The 14,864-nt window shown below is 39.9% G+C and overlaps 1 protein-coding gene across 6 annotated transcripts in view; it reads right to left on the bottom strand.

Annotated features, from left to right (window-relative positions):
• The window catches only part of Cop1 (COP1 E3 ubiquitin ligase), a 118,217-nt gene extending 103,625 nt beyond the window's left edge, over window positions 1–14,592 (bottom strand). For 4 of the 6 annotated variants that reach the window (XM_051147652.1, XM_051147651.1, XM_051147654.1 and 1 more), the window contains exons 1-3: window positions 14,154–14,592; window positions 5,530–5,589; window positions 8–105 (exon numbers count right to left, since the gene is read on the bottom strand). In XM_051147652.1, the coding sequence (XP_051003609.1) occupies window positions 8–105; window positions 5,530–5,589; window positions 14,154–14,572 (577 nt within the window). In that variant the 5' untranslated portion in view covers window positions 14,573–14,592. The remainder of the gene's footprint in view (window positions 1–7; window positions 106–5,529; window positions 5,590–14,153) is intronic. The other 2 variants (XM_051147656.1, XM_051147657.1) reach the window with 1 other exon arrangement.
• Window positions 14,593–14,864: the final 272 nt, after the last annotated feature.

Genomic DNA, 14,864 nt, shown 5'->3' with positions numbered 1-14,864 from the left:
GACTCACCCAAGAAATTAGGATAGAGATGATCAATATTGTCCACAACATAATTACACTTGGGACATCTATTATTGTCCTCCAAACTCTGATGAATACACTTGTAGCTATTAGCAAGGGGGAAAAAACACAAACTTAATTAAAACAACAAAGAAATTAACAAATAGGTCACAAAATGTTATTAGTGTTCCTGCTTTCAACATCATATAGCAAATTTATTTCATCTATAGCTTTTTATAACAAACAAAATATATAAAACACTTATTTTGAATAAATATATAAAGTCCTACATGTTGAATAAAATATAAATGCGGACTAAGTTTTAGGTTACACCATTTATACTATACTAGGTCTAGTGTGCCCACAGGCTAGTTAGTTACACAAGCTATTTATACTATACTAGGTCTAGTGTGCCCACAGGCTAGTTAGTTACACAAGCTATTTATACTATACTAGGTCTAGTGTGCCTACAGGCTAGTTAGTTACACAAGCTATTTATACTATACTAGGTCTAGTGTGCCCACAGGCTAGTTAGTTACACAAGCTATTTATACTATACTAGGTCTAGTGTGCCTACAGGCTAGTTAGTTACACAAGCTATTTATACTATACTAGGTCTAGTGTGCCCACAGGCTAGTTAGTTACACAAGCTATTTATACTATACTAGGTCTAGTGTGCCCACAGGCTAGTTAGTTACACAAGCTATTTATACTATACTAGGTCTAGTGTGCCCACAGGCTAGTTAGTTACACAAGCTATTTATACTATACTAGGTCTAGTGTGCCCACAGGCTAGTTAGTTACACAAGCTTTTTATACTATACTAGGTCTAGTGTGCCCACAGGCTAGTTAGTTACACAAGCTATTTATACTATACTAGGTCTAGTGTGCCCACAGGCTAGTTAGTTACACAAGCTATTTATACTATACTAGGTCTAGTGTGCCCACAGGCTAGTTAGTTACACAAGCTATTTATACTATACTAGGTCTAGTGTGCCCACAGGCTAGTTAGTTACACAAGCTATTTATACTATACTAGGTCTAGTGTGCCCACAGGCTAGTTAGTTACACAAGCTTTTTATACTATACTAGGTCTAGTGTGCCCACAGGCTAGTTAGTTACACAAGCTATTTATGTTCTTACAGTACTGATATCCTTTGGTCAGAGTTGACACAAAAAGAAAAGTGTTAAATACTCAAGCAAAAACAAACATCTGGTCAAGAAGCAGGAGAAAAACATCAACTTCACTAAAAACAAAAAAGTGATTTAAAATCATGTGCTAATGTTTACTAAAAGGAATTGAAAATAAAAGAAAATAGTGTTGGGCTCCAGAACACATAATCTTACATAGCTGAAGGAAATGCAACCAGTACAACTTTCTTAAAGAGGAAATGCAGGAAAACCTTAAGGTTTTATATTCCCTCACTATGTGACTTTTATTTATAAGGATTTATCTTCAAGAAACCAGAATTAGCTAACAGCATCATAATATCAAACTATAACATAAGCAACCTAAACTACACATGCAAACTGAACAAATCTGTAATTATAATTCAATGTAATGGTATACTAGCAATAAAAATCACATTGTACATGCATGTCATATTTATGAATAAATTATTATAAAATATTTCATATGTTTCTTTCTTACATATTTGTGGTATACTACTTTTAAAATGTTCCTGATTTCATCAGCACCGTATGTGTAAGATGGCGGGAGGCACATGCCATGGGTCAGAGGACAACTTTGTGGAGTAGGTTCTTTCCTTACATCTTCACACGGCTTTTGGAGATCAAACTGAGGTTGACAGATTTCCATAGCAAGCTCCTTTCCAATGATGGATCTTTTATAACTGTTCATTACCCTGGCCTAAATAAATAAGTGCGTGTGTGCATGTGTGGGTGCATGCATGTATGCCTGCATGCATACATACATATTCTACATGCTATTCAACCTTATCAGAAAAATATCAAATTGAAACGGGGAAAAAATCATTATATTGTTAATATGCATGTACATTTTAAATAAGCTAAAACACATTTACAGTGTAAATTAACAATATTTCAGTCTGTAGGTAAGAAATACTTTAACTTATTTCTACAGTAAGTATATATTACTCTGACAATCAGAAAAGAATAATTTCTAAGTTAGAAAGGTACTTACAAAAACCATATCTAAAAAGAAAATATACCTTTTCTTCTTTCCAGATTATTATATATTTATTTCACCTTTATAAACTGAAGCTGACTTTTCTATCTTGCTACCCACCATCCATCAGATTTTAGTGTTCTACTTTCTACTACCCTCATTTCACATTTGTTACTTTCAAAAAATGCAAGAGCAGGAACTCTAGTCTATGGCACAGCACAGGGGCCTAAATTGGAGTAATTGTCCATAATAAATAACAGCCTCCGGTATCTACAGAACAAATGATGTGAACAGTGTCCCAGAGACACTATCATCACCTCCTGCAACAACAGCAAGACTATGATCACCAGGAGACCACAAGATAAGCTCCAAATGTGACTACATGCTTCCTATATGAAAATATCAATAAAGAAAACATTAAACTTTTTTCTTTTCATTTTTATTAAAGAAGACCTGTGATGAGATATACAAATACAAAGGAAGAATATGGAAAAGTCATCTTAGAAAAGAAGGAGATGAATGATTATTATCATAAAATAAACATGAGAAGAGCTTGGCTTATACCAATAAATTCAAATAAAGTCAGTTATGAAGGAGGAAGCTGGGTAGATATAAAGATGAGAGGGTTGACAGATAAAAGGAGAATATTTTAGATGTTAACAAAAGGCTTTTTCATAACTAAATAATAAGTAGCTTTTAAATGGTCAGCTACAAAAAGGACATCTTTAATCCTTCACTCTCTAACCTTAGGGAACAGGAAAGAAGTGAGAGCAGAGATGAGACAGCATACTATGAAATGCTGTCTTTTGGACATGACACAACTTTCATAGTGAAGAGCTTACAATAGGAGAGCCTATCTATGTAAGACGCCAAAAGACTGTGACTCAATAAACTGTCACTGATGGGAGAAGGACTCATAAGTTCCTAACTTTTTCCAGGAACTGTATTAGGCAGCTAATGGTTACCATAGTGGAAGGCACAGATCATATTCCTCAGTGTTGAAGCTACTAGTAACCTGCCCGTGCTCAAGTAAAGAACCACCTGCCCATGTTCATGCCGCCATCCCTTACTAAATGCAGTGGGGCCGCAAAACAAACAAACAAACAAACTAGGACATGAGCCTGGGAAAGGGCTGGTAGAAATGCAGAAGGTTGGTAGAGATGAAAGGGGAGTGTAATCATAACATATACATGTGTAAAATTTTCAAATAACCAAATTGATCAAAAGAAAATGAGTAGCAAATCATGAGAGCAAAAATGAACTTTTGATAGAAGAGATTTGGTGGAAGAAGATAGGAGTGATAAGGGGGAGGAATATTATGATTAAAGTACAGTATATATGTGTAAGTTGTGAAAGAGTAATAAATTTCAAAGTTAAAACAGAAAAAATGGCAAAAGAATTCTGAAAAGAGGTAACTTTTAGCAATGGAGGAAAAATGACTGAGAGAGGCATTTATGTTTTGCAGTGCATTGTTCCACACCATAAAAGTTGCTTTTCTAGGCCAAGAATATACAATGTCATAATTTTATTTTAATGGAGAACATAAATAATACAATTTATTTTATTGCAAACCTAACTAATCCTGAATCATACTCCAGATCTAAGAGATATCTACTTATCAAATGTCATGCTCATCCATTTGCAACATAAAATTACAGACAGAACTTCCGATACAGACTAAAGATATATTAAGACTATCTTACATGGTAAACAGAATCCATAAATATATCATGAAGATGGCTGATCTCAAGTAGAATGCTCTATTTCCAATGATTAAACAAGTAACATGAGGTATCGGATGCCTGGGAGCACCTCTGCTGCTCAGGGCACTCACTGACTGTCTAGGTAACATCAAGTTTACCTTCATCAAAGGGGAGATGAGAGGAGCTGAAGGGTGAGCTGATGCTGGTCCCTGCAACTTAATGAAACCTGTGTAAGAAACCAAAATGATGTCTGGTGCAGAGATGTGCATGTTGCTGACCCAGTGGAGGTACTAGAAGAGGCGTGTATGGCTGGAGAGAGCAGGCAGCTCCATGTCCTTTCCCACCAACCTTACCCTGTCTAAGTCTCCACAGGGTTCTTTACATCTATCCTCTGAGAGATCCTCTGAGCAAATCAGCACAAGGAAAACAACCAAAGAGAGAAGGAAGAAGCAGAAGAATAGGAAGGAGAGATCTACACAAGTATTTCTATATGCATACTGTGGTGTGAATGAGAGTTTGCCACAGAAGCTCATGTTTCTGGCATTGTTCGGGAGGTAGTGATACTTTTGAGAAGTCCACCCTTGCCAGAAAAGGTTATCACGGGGGCTTCTGGTGCTTACAGTCTCTATCCAGTTGCTGTTCACTCTCTCTGCTTTGAATCTGCATTTGACAATGTGAGTTCCCACGTTCCTGATCCTGACACCATGCCTGGTGCTTGCTGCCATGCCTCCCTGCCACAACTGAACTCCTATTTCTCTAGACTAGGAAACTCAGACTTTTCCTTCTATAGGCTGCTTCTATTCATGGTCACAGCAATAGAAAAGAAATTAATACACACATTCATGGCAGAATTATTTATGTGGACCAGGAGGTTGAATCAACCTAACCTTCATAGATGACTGAATGAATAAACAAAATGTCACCTGTACATAAAACAGAATACTATTCAAACTTTAAAAGGCAATTATATTATAGTAGAACACAGAATGCAAAGGACATTATGTGAAGTATGTATGTATGTATAAGGTATCTAGAACTGACAAATCCATACAAACAGAAAGGAAAACAATGGCTTTCAGGGACTGCGAAGATGAAAAATTGAAGCCCTGTTTTAACAGGTATACAGTTTCAGTGTTGCACAAGGAACAAGTCTGGGAGACTGCACAACAAATGAACACAGCACACATACACATCAAGATGCCTAAGACTGTAAATTCTATGTTAGCTCACAATTTGAATGTTTAAATACATCAATGTAACATAATTATGTATATATTTACTTATTATATATAATATGTAGAATACATCAATGTATAATGTTAACAAAGAGTGCGCAGGACTTTTAATCTACTCCATCAATTTCCTGTTTGTGCTCACCTGCTTTCTGGGTCCTCCCACCTTACTTTCTAGTAACTGGCATCTTATGCTTAATGACTGATTACTCACCTTGATTTTCTAAAGCACTAAAGTTTCTACTAACAGATAATAAACACATGATTTTAAAACCTATTTTAAGGCCTACAGTACATTGGAATATTTCATAGAAGACATGTACCAAACATACTTTCCATCTTGAGCGGTTAAACCTCCAAATACATACCAGTCGAAAAAATGTAAAATTATCTTAAAGAGCATAGCTTTTTGTTAATTGCACTTCTACTGAATAAAGATCATCTTACCAAAAGCTGTGGCCACATTTTGTCATGTACGCCTCCTCAATCATATCAAAACAGATGGGACTACAAAAAAAGAAGAGAAGAAAAATCGATAAATGTTAAGGCAGAGTGTTACACATTAGAAAGGGCTTATAACAATGTCAATTAAATCAAATTTAATATATAGCTATTTAATATATAGTTAAGCATTCTAATCTTGTCAATGGAAATTTACATGACTGTTAGTAAAAGTAGTATGTTCAAATTGACCCAGAAAGCAATAAATTTTGAAATATGTGTCCTGAGTACACTTAAATTATTCAAATATTTTATCCAGCCCATGATTTCTAAGGTGAAACTCTATTATCAGAGGTCTCAAGAAAGTTATACCCACTACTGCTATGCTCAGAAACACTAACCTAGACCCTCCAGCCCAACTGTTCTTGAGACTAGAAGCGCATACATCAGCGGTAAAGCGACTGCCGAGCACTGGACAGCTCTAGGCTCCATCTCCAACCTAAGCAGAGGGGGCGGCAGGAGGGGAAGAAGGGGGGAAGGAACGAGAGAACAACCCTCTTTTTGTCCTATCCCAAAGAAAACTAAATGTTTGAGTGATGACTTTACAAATGTAGTTTCTAGATGATGTCAGTAAAAGCTAACATATAACATAGACCAAGCAATATTTATTAAACTATATAGATAGATAGATAGATAGACAGACAGATAGATATAGCCATTTAACCCTTTCTATAACACACTAAGAGAGGTACCTCCAAACAGAAACATTCCTTCCTGGGGTGCAGGGGTAAGGGAGTCATAAGATTCAAGACACTAAGGAAACTTAAGTTTAAGAAGCTCAGAATACTGCAAGACTCACAAGAGCCCTCAGCCAATGTCTTTGAAGCAGGGAACTACTGCGGGAAAGACACTCTCTTCAGTGGAGCTGCCTGCAATGTGTGCAGGGCTCAGGCGTACAGCCTAAGTACACTGCACCCCACAGCAGGTTTGGGCTTTTGGTGACTCCGCTGCCTTTGAGTCACCCTTGCTTACTTCTACAACTAATACCCCACGCCCCAATTCATCAGTTCACTAAGCTAGACTCGGGTGGAACCATTTCCTTAGTCTGCCACAGCTTTCCTGTCTGAGGTAAACAAACGTGTCTCCCCAGGAAAAGTCACAACAGTACCTGTAACTAGATCCATTTTAAAAACGAGGAAACTGAGACAATGGGCTGTAAACAGCACATGGGTAGGATGTAACAAAGCCACAATCAAATTCAGGCCTATGTTCTTAACCACTATCATATATGGTATTGTGATATTTTCGGTTAAATTTCAATTCTAATTCTCCTCTTCCTTATTTTTCTGTAGAAGATCAAAACAATACTCAAAATCCCAGCATTCTGCCGTTAAAAAGCACGATTAACGGGCATAGAGTTATAGATAATTTCAGTGGCCTAAATCATAACATAACTATAGTTCACAAAAAAGAAATGAAACATTTTTAAATGGCTAAGATCGAGTATTTGCAATTTCCTACCAGAAAAGATAAATACCTGAGCTATACTAATCAAATCATTACATATTATACACATGTACTAAAAAGCTGCACTCTGAGTATACAAAGTAACTGTGTATCAACTGAAATAAGAAATATAGAGCTTTGAGGTAGGCTAAATTGGCAAAGCATTTGCTTTACAAGCAAGAGAACATGAATCATTCTCAGATCCATGTAAACATGTGATTTGTAATCCAATACCAAGGAGGCAGACATAGAATTCCCGAGGCTCTCTGGATGTCTGGTCTAATCTAACTGGTGAGCTCCCAGCCAATGAGACTGTTTCAAATATGGTGAACAATCCTAAAGATGGCACCCAGAGTGGTATGTGTGTTGTGTGTACACACACACACACACACCTACCTTTAGAAAGGTCCCTGGGGAGCTAGGTATGGTCACATACGCTCATAATCCCAGCACTCTGGAGGCAGATGTAGGCAGATCACTGTGAGTTTGAGGCCAGCCTGGGCTACACAGAGAAACTCTGTCTCAGAAAAAAAAAAAAAAAAAAAAAAAAAAAAAAAAAGAAAGTTTCCTGGGGAAAATATTTTTTCAAATATTATTGTCTTTTATTGTGTATATGTGTTCACCACACTGGTTCTGGACATGGCCTTATACACACTAGGCATTCACATGATCTAAGATATGTCCCAAATCAAAATAGAATTTTATTGTATTTCTCTCTTTAGATTTACACAAATTGTGAAGTATACATTAAAAAAAAAAACAGGAGCTCTTATGAATACTGATATTTTAGTATTTAACTTTTTCCAGGTGGTGTGTAGTATATGCATGTGCATATGGGAATACATGAGAGTGCCAGCCCATGTGGGTGAGTATGTAGGAAAGGAGAGGTAAATGTGGCTATCTTCTTCAGTCATTTCACCTTTTGGAGTGGGGGAGACTGGGAGAGCAGGTTTCTCACTGAACTTTTGTTTCTTTGTTTGTTTGTTTTTCTAGACAGAATTTCTCTCTTGGTTGTCCTGGACTTGCCTTGTAGACCAGGATGGCCTAGAACTCACTTGCCTCCTCCTCCCCGAGTGCTGGGATACAGGCATGTGCCTGAGTACACTGTTTCTGCTACATTAGCTGGCTAGTGAACCCCTAGCCCTAGGGTTACAGGTGTGTATACTGCTGAATGCAACTTTTATGAGGATCCGAACTCAGGTTCTTATACAGATGTAGCAAACCCTTTACCTACTAAACTTACTCTCCATGAATTAACTTTTTTTTCTTTTTCTTTTTCTTTTTTTGGAGGGGAAAGGGAGGTGACAACGACAGGGTCTTCATATATCTTTGGCTAGCCTGGGACTCAATATGTAGACCAGGCTAGCACTGGAACTCACAGAAATGCCAGGCCCCACCTCCCAAGTGCTGAGATTTAAAGATGTGCACCCAGCTGAAATGTATTTACTTATCTACGTGTGTAGGTGCCTCGGCACATATGTAAAGGCTGCAGAACCTTCAGAGGTTAGTTCTCGCCTTCTAAGGTTCCAGAACAGAGCTCAGATTGTCAGGCTTGTAACAGCAACTGTTTTTGTCTATTGTGCCACTTCCCAGGCTCCTGAAGGAAGCATTGTCACTGATAGCCACATTCTTCTATGCAACAGTATTCAGTACTTTGGTGACGCCGAATTGATTAAAAAGAATCCATAACAGAACTAAACACCACTGTCACTAATATATTATGCCAGCTTTAAACTTAGCTATATATCCTACAACTGACTGTCAATGTAGGAATTTGCTGAACATGTCTTACTTTCTACTTAGAATCACCTGTCTCCCATTACTACAATTAGCTTATAGTTTGAAACAACTAATTCAAAATCATCTCAAGGAGATTTTCTTCCATTCTGTTGAAGCCTACATTCATTCCTTGAGGCACCTATCTTTCATGTATACGCATCTTCATGAAATGATTGCTACATCCGACCACCAATGACAATGGCACCAACAACTACAACATATAAGTCAATGTTTAAAAATGTTAAAGTGAAGTGAAAGAGAGATAAATTTATACTCAGTAAAATATAATGAAGCATATACTTCACTTGCATTTGAGGTCAACATCTAACTAGAGAGAACTTCCTTTTGACCATATTACTAAAAAAACTGAATTAAAAAAAAAAGACTGCTTTTAAACAGTGAACACTGCTTTCTGAACACTGTCAGCTGAGGAAAGAAGTGAAACAACTGAACATATTCTCATCTTTATGTGGACCCAGTTTATTGTGGACTCACTCTTTTGCCTGAAAGCATTTTGTAGGTAGTCATAACACAAGCAGAGCACAAAAAAACTCACTAAGTGAGCAGTTCAGGATGCACAAAAAGGATAGAATGCTTAGGAAAGATATTATAAAGGAAGGAGATACAAGAACTAACTCTGGAACAGCCATGTAAGCTTTCCTTCCTTTGTTACTGAGTAATTGTGACTGCATCTATGGTCCAACTGCACAATGATAAGGAACTATTAACTATTAGCCAAACCCAAGGGCATTAACCAAGATCCTAAAGGAGTTAGTGGAAGTAGAGCCCATTGGGTTCTACTGAATTAGCTCTTGAAATCTTGCCTTCAAAGTGCTAACTAAAAAAAAAAAAAATCAGAAAGAGCAAAGGGAGCTTCATGTTAACAATGTCCACCATCTCAAGTGTGTGCATATGCATGCGTGCTAGGGACTCAACCTAAGGTCTCACTCATGCTAGGCATCTATATGAAAATAAAACCCATAAATAGGAGGAAAAACAGTCAACAAAGAAGACAAATTGATTACAAAGAAATGTCTTAACCAGTATTACTAGAATTGCCAGTGGCCACAGGGAACCATGGCACAGTACTATTGCTAGGAGCCTGCGTTCCACTCTTAGGAACTTCCACTCAGTAAACGCTGCTCCTTGGCCCTCACTTCAAAGATGAGGCAGAATTAAACAAAGCTGGTAAGTTTACGAAACAACTGGTTAGGGAGCCACACAGGAAAAGGAGAAGACACAGTCACCAAGCATGGGTGCAGGCGTCTCCACAGAGAGTTCTGCTTGGGTATGCCATTACAACAGCTGTGTGTGTGACCCTATGGCTTTCCAAGTTATGTTCCTCAAAGGATCTAATTTGTACATTTTAAAGGTTAAGACTTAAAATTTAAGTTTAAAATTAAGAAAAAATGAACTAATTTATATTTTTCTTATTCTGAAGAACTCTCTCCTTTTTTGGTTTATGAAATCATCGCTTTGGTTTAGGAATGAGGAAAACTAATATGGTAAAATCCAAGGCCCCAAGTAAACTTGCTTGAGATGTCTTTAGGAAAACATTACCTCTCTAGGCAATTTTGACATAAGGTGCTGAAGTTTCTTGACTCTCATTCAGCAAAAAATGCATACTAGACTCCAGGGTGGACAGGGCTTCTCATGTCACCTTAATTTTCTCTGCCTTCCTATACTGTGAAAATTACCCACAATTTAATACAGTTGATCTAAGTATCTAAAATACCAACCAATCCTACAATTAAACACAAACTTATTTTCAAATACTATGAAGCTAAGAGTGTTCCTGAAATTAGGTATGTGGTTTTACTTAAATGACTGCCCTCACGAAGTCAGAGAGGCACATCCCCATCTGCGGGCTCCCACTATGATTTGTTTCTGAATACGGGCAGCAAGGGGGAGGAGCAGCTACGGAGAAAAACATGAAACAGCTGCTTACCTCCAATCAAGCCCATTTAAGAACCACTGTCTAATATTTTAGAACTCAGAGCTCAATAATCACATAAAGAGAAGTGCTACACTGAGATCTAGATCTAATTTTTTTTATTCCGTCCCCTAACTCTCTGATCAGACACAGAGAAGACCATTATACTGGTGCTATAGCAAACTAACAGAATCTACACAACTCCTTGCAACTTCTCTAAGGATAAATGAGATGTTAAATATAAACGTATCTTTAAAAAGGTGTTATCTATGAGTAAAAAATTAATATTCTTTGAACTTAAACCTTGTCATATATAAAAAGATTCCAGGAATTTGAGTTGGCTCAGTCTGACATTGAGGTATAGAAAAGACAAAAGCACCCAGAGGCCAATTAGGAATAAAGAGAGTTGCTAATACTTTGCCTAATATATTATCCTTAATCCAAGAATTTGATAAAAATTAAACCTAATTTAAAAAGTGAAAAATATACTCACTGATTAATTCTTCTGAGTAGACAATCTCACCAGAAAGAGAAATAATGAACTGAGATTCTTACACAGTGAAATATTCAAAACTTTAACTAAAAATAATCGTTGGATATTTTCACAATAGAATATAAAATATAATAGTTATACAACATAGTATAAGAGAACAATTATTAATTTTTATTTTATGTGTATGAGTGCTTTGCGTGCATGTGTGTCTGTGTACCACTTGTGTGCCAGTGGTGCCTATGGGTCTCAAAAGAAGGATTAGAACCCTCAGAAATGAGTTAGACAGTTGTGAGGTGCCATGGGTGCTCTTAACTACTGAACTCTTCTCACAAACCCCTAGGCTCAATTTATTTCTTTAAAACAACCAGATGATGAACTAATAATTTAGTCTTACTCTTGAGCTGTTATAAAACTAACAGTTAAAACCTGTCAGCTTGCCACAATTTAGAACCATGTGGAAAGAGTTTCAAGCAGGGAACTGTCTAGATCAGGGTGGCCTACTTATTGGCATGTCTGTGGGGGGCTGTCTTGATTGTTAACTGGGGTAAGAAGACCTGGCCCAGTGTGAACAGCACTGTGGGCAACAACATCCCTAGTTCTGAGCCCTGACCGTGCAAGAATGGAGACAGCCAGCAGAGTCCCAAGCAAGCCAGCAGGCAGCATAGAACACCCCTCTCTCTGCTTGACTGTGGATGTGACTCTTCTAAGCTCCTGTACTGATCTCTCCATAATAATGACTGTAACTGAAACTTTGATCCATATAAACCTTTTCTTCACTAAGTTGCTTTTAGTCAAGGTATTGGTCACAGTAACAGAAATAAACGCAGGACCTACTAGCAAAACCAATGCTAGCTGCTCCTCAGTCGCCTTCAATTCCCCTATACATAGCCTGCACTACCCTCAAGCAGATGGTTCAACAGCCGATGTCTAAGCTGAATAACTGAGTGCTCTCCTTTCTCACACCTTGAACATTATTTAAATGACCTAAGGATGCTTAAATCTGTGTTTTCTTCTACTTTTCAAAAACTGAACTGAAAATAATGGCTAAAATTAAATTCTACAAGCTGTTTTACTAGCTCATGTGAACATTCTTGATTGGAAATGCAATCACCCGAGCCAGGCAGTAGTAACCCACACCTTTAATCCCAGCTCTGGAAGGCAGAATCAGGTGTATCTCTGAGTTCAGAGCTAGCCTGGTCTATAGAGTTGATTCCAGGAGAGCCAAGGCTACACAGAGAAACCCTGTCTGTCTTTTAAAACCAACCAAACAGGGGCTGGAGAGATGTTTCAGTGGTTAAGAGCACTACCTGCTCTTCCAGGGGTCCTGAGTTCAATTCCCAGCAACCACATGGTGGCTCACAGTCATCTATAATGTGGGCTGATGCCCTCTTCTGCAGATAAAACACTCATATTAAACTAATTAATTTAAAAAACCCAAACAAACAAAAAGGAATGCAAACACCTCTTAGACCCAACCATAAACTATTTAAAGTAGAAGATGCAGCCAATGGGCAGCTCAGTTACAGGCTTCATGTGGGTTCACTAGTGAGGGGAGCAAGGGCTATCTCTGACATGCACTCTGTTGCCTGATTTTCGATCACTTCCTCCTAACAGGACTACCTTGCAGGACCACAGGGTAAGAGGGTGAACTGAATCCCAATGTGACTTGATGAGCTGGGGTGGAATAGGAGAGAGGGGAGGGGAAAAAGAAGATGGGACTGGGAGGAGAGGAGGGAGAAGGGTATGAGCCAGATGTAAAGTGAATAAATTTTAAAAAGAAATAATCCTAAGCATAATTGTTTCAACAACAAAAATGTTACAAAAGCAGAAGTACAAATTATATTCCTGAAGAGACAAAGTGTAGCCAATATCTTTCTCAGTGGTTACAATCTCTAGCCCTATAATCTTTAATATCACCACCCAAGACCATCTTCCACCCCGTGCAGTAAACCAACTTCCCCAAGAATTACTGTTCAAGCCTACTTCCTACATCATTAAGTCAATCAACAAGTTCCTTCCCAGAAAAGGCCCTGAATTCTACCAGTTTTGAGGAAATGTTAACTAAGTTCTCGTAATCCTACAACTAGTATTAAAACCCCATTAAAAAAAAAAAATTCATTCTTCAAGACAATCAGATTCATCTTTTGCTTTAAAACCCTCTTAGACGTCAACAACTGAATTCTACTGTGTCATTCAAGATGCCAGCTGTGATGCAACGCCTATACCAGCCTTTCTCAAGTCAGAAAGTTCGAATGTATTACAAAGCGCTGCGATAGTTGCATACAACACAGCAACACTATTTAGTAAATGTGTTTCCCTCTTTCCAACAGTTGAAACATGGAATTAGTCATGAACAAACTTTGACTACATTGTCATCCACCGTAGAATTACAGGTATCCTAGCCATTAGAATGGGAGCCATTTACACATTCCTACGCGGGACGGGTAAAGATCACGTTGTAAACATCCACAACCATGTTTCGGGTACAATCTAGTGTTTGCAATATAAAGCTAACAATTTCGTGCTTTAGAAATTCAGGCACTAGTCTTCTCCCTCCGAAAATCGAATTTTCATGAACTACTCCTGACTGATGCCTCATCCACTAGATGGCCAAAATACAGTCAAGATACTTCCCTTTCTACAGAACCACTTACTGGACCTCCACCTCTATTCCTTCAGCCCCTGCACACTAGCCCCCACCTCTGCGTAGCCTCATTTCACGACTTTGCCTCTGGGTCCCAGTCCGTCTCCACCTCCCAACCAGGAATCTGAACTCTGCAAACCCTCAACCCCCCTCGGCTGGAATCCCAGCACCACCAAGCTGCGCTCTCCAACGGGCCTCCCCGCACACGGGACCCCGCCAGCTTCAGCAGCAGAAAACTCGTGGTCGAGCGTGCGGGAGGTGCTCTGCAAACCCACCAGACGAAGTCGTTGCTTTTGTCCTCGTAGGAGTTGAGGAGACCGTTGCAGAGCGGGGCGAGCAGAGGCCGTTTCCTACTGCTGCTGCCGAGGCTGGAGCTGCTTCCTCCAACGCCAGCGCTGGGCCTGGCCGCGCAGCTGAGGCGGGACAGGCCCGCGGACACCGCCCCGCCGCCGCTCGCGCTGCCGCTGCCAGATACCGCGGCCGCCACCAGCACAGGCCGCCCTGGGCCGCCGAGGCCGCCCGAGCCTGCGGCCGGAGCCGCCCCGCCGGACCCCAGCGTCGCCGCCGAGGCTGCCACGGAAGGCGGCGACGGAGACGAGGATAAGGACGAGGAGGCGGAAGTCACCGAGGAGGCTGCCGAGGAGCCGGGGCTCGTCCCAGCGGAACCCGAGCCGGCCTGGCGGCTACCTGACATCGTGACTCCCTCCCTCCCTCCCTCCCTCCCTCCCTGGCCCTGCGCTCTAAGGCGAGGGCCCGGACCGACCGCGACCCTCCGCCGCCCCCGGCGCTCAGCTCCCGAGCATCCTGAGGACGCGCCGGGAGGTGGGCCGGGGGAACAATAAAGTTGGGCTTTCCACCGCCGCCCCACAGCCGCGTCCTACGCGAGGGGGCGGGGGAAAACTATCACATCAGAGAAGCCATTACTGCTGGGGAGGCCGCCGGGGCAGCCAACCGGGGCGCGCCGAAGAGGCCGTGCTTGCGCACGA

The sequence above is a fragment of the Acomys russatus genome, chromosome 6 (genome assembly GCF_903995435.1).
Source record: "Acomys russatus chromosome 6, mAcoRus1.1, whole genome shotgun sequence".
Lineage (NCBI taxonomy): Eukaryota > Metazoa > Chordata > Mammalia > Rodentia > Muridae > Acomys > Acomys russatus.
Note: the sequence above shows the minus strand (reverse complement) of the source record. Positions and strands in the feature narration are given on the sequence as shown.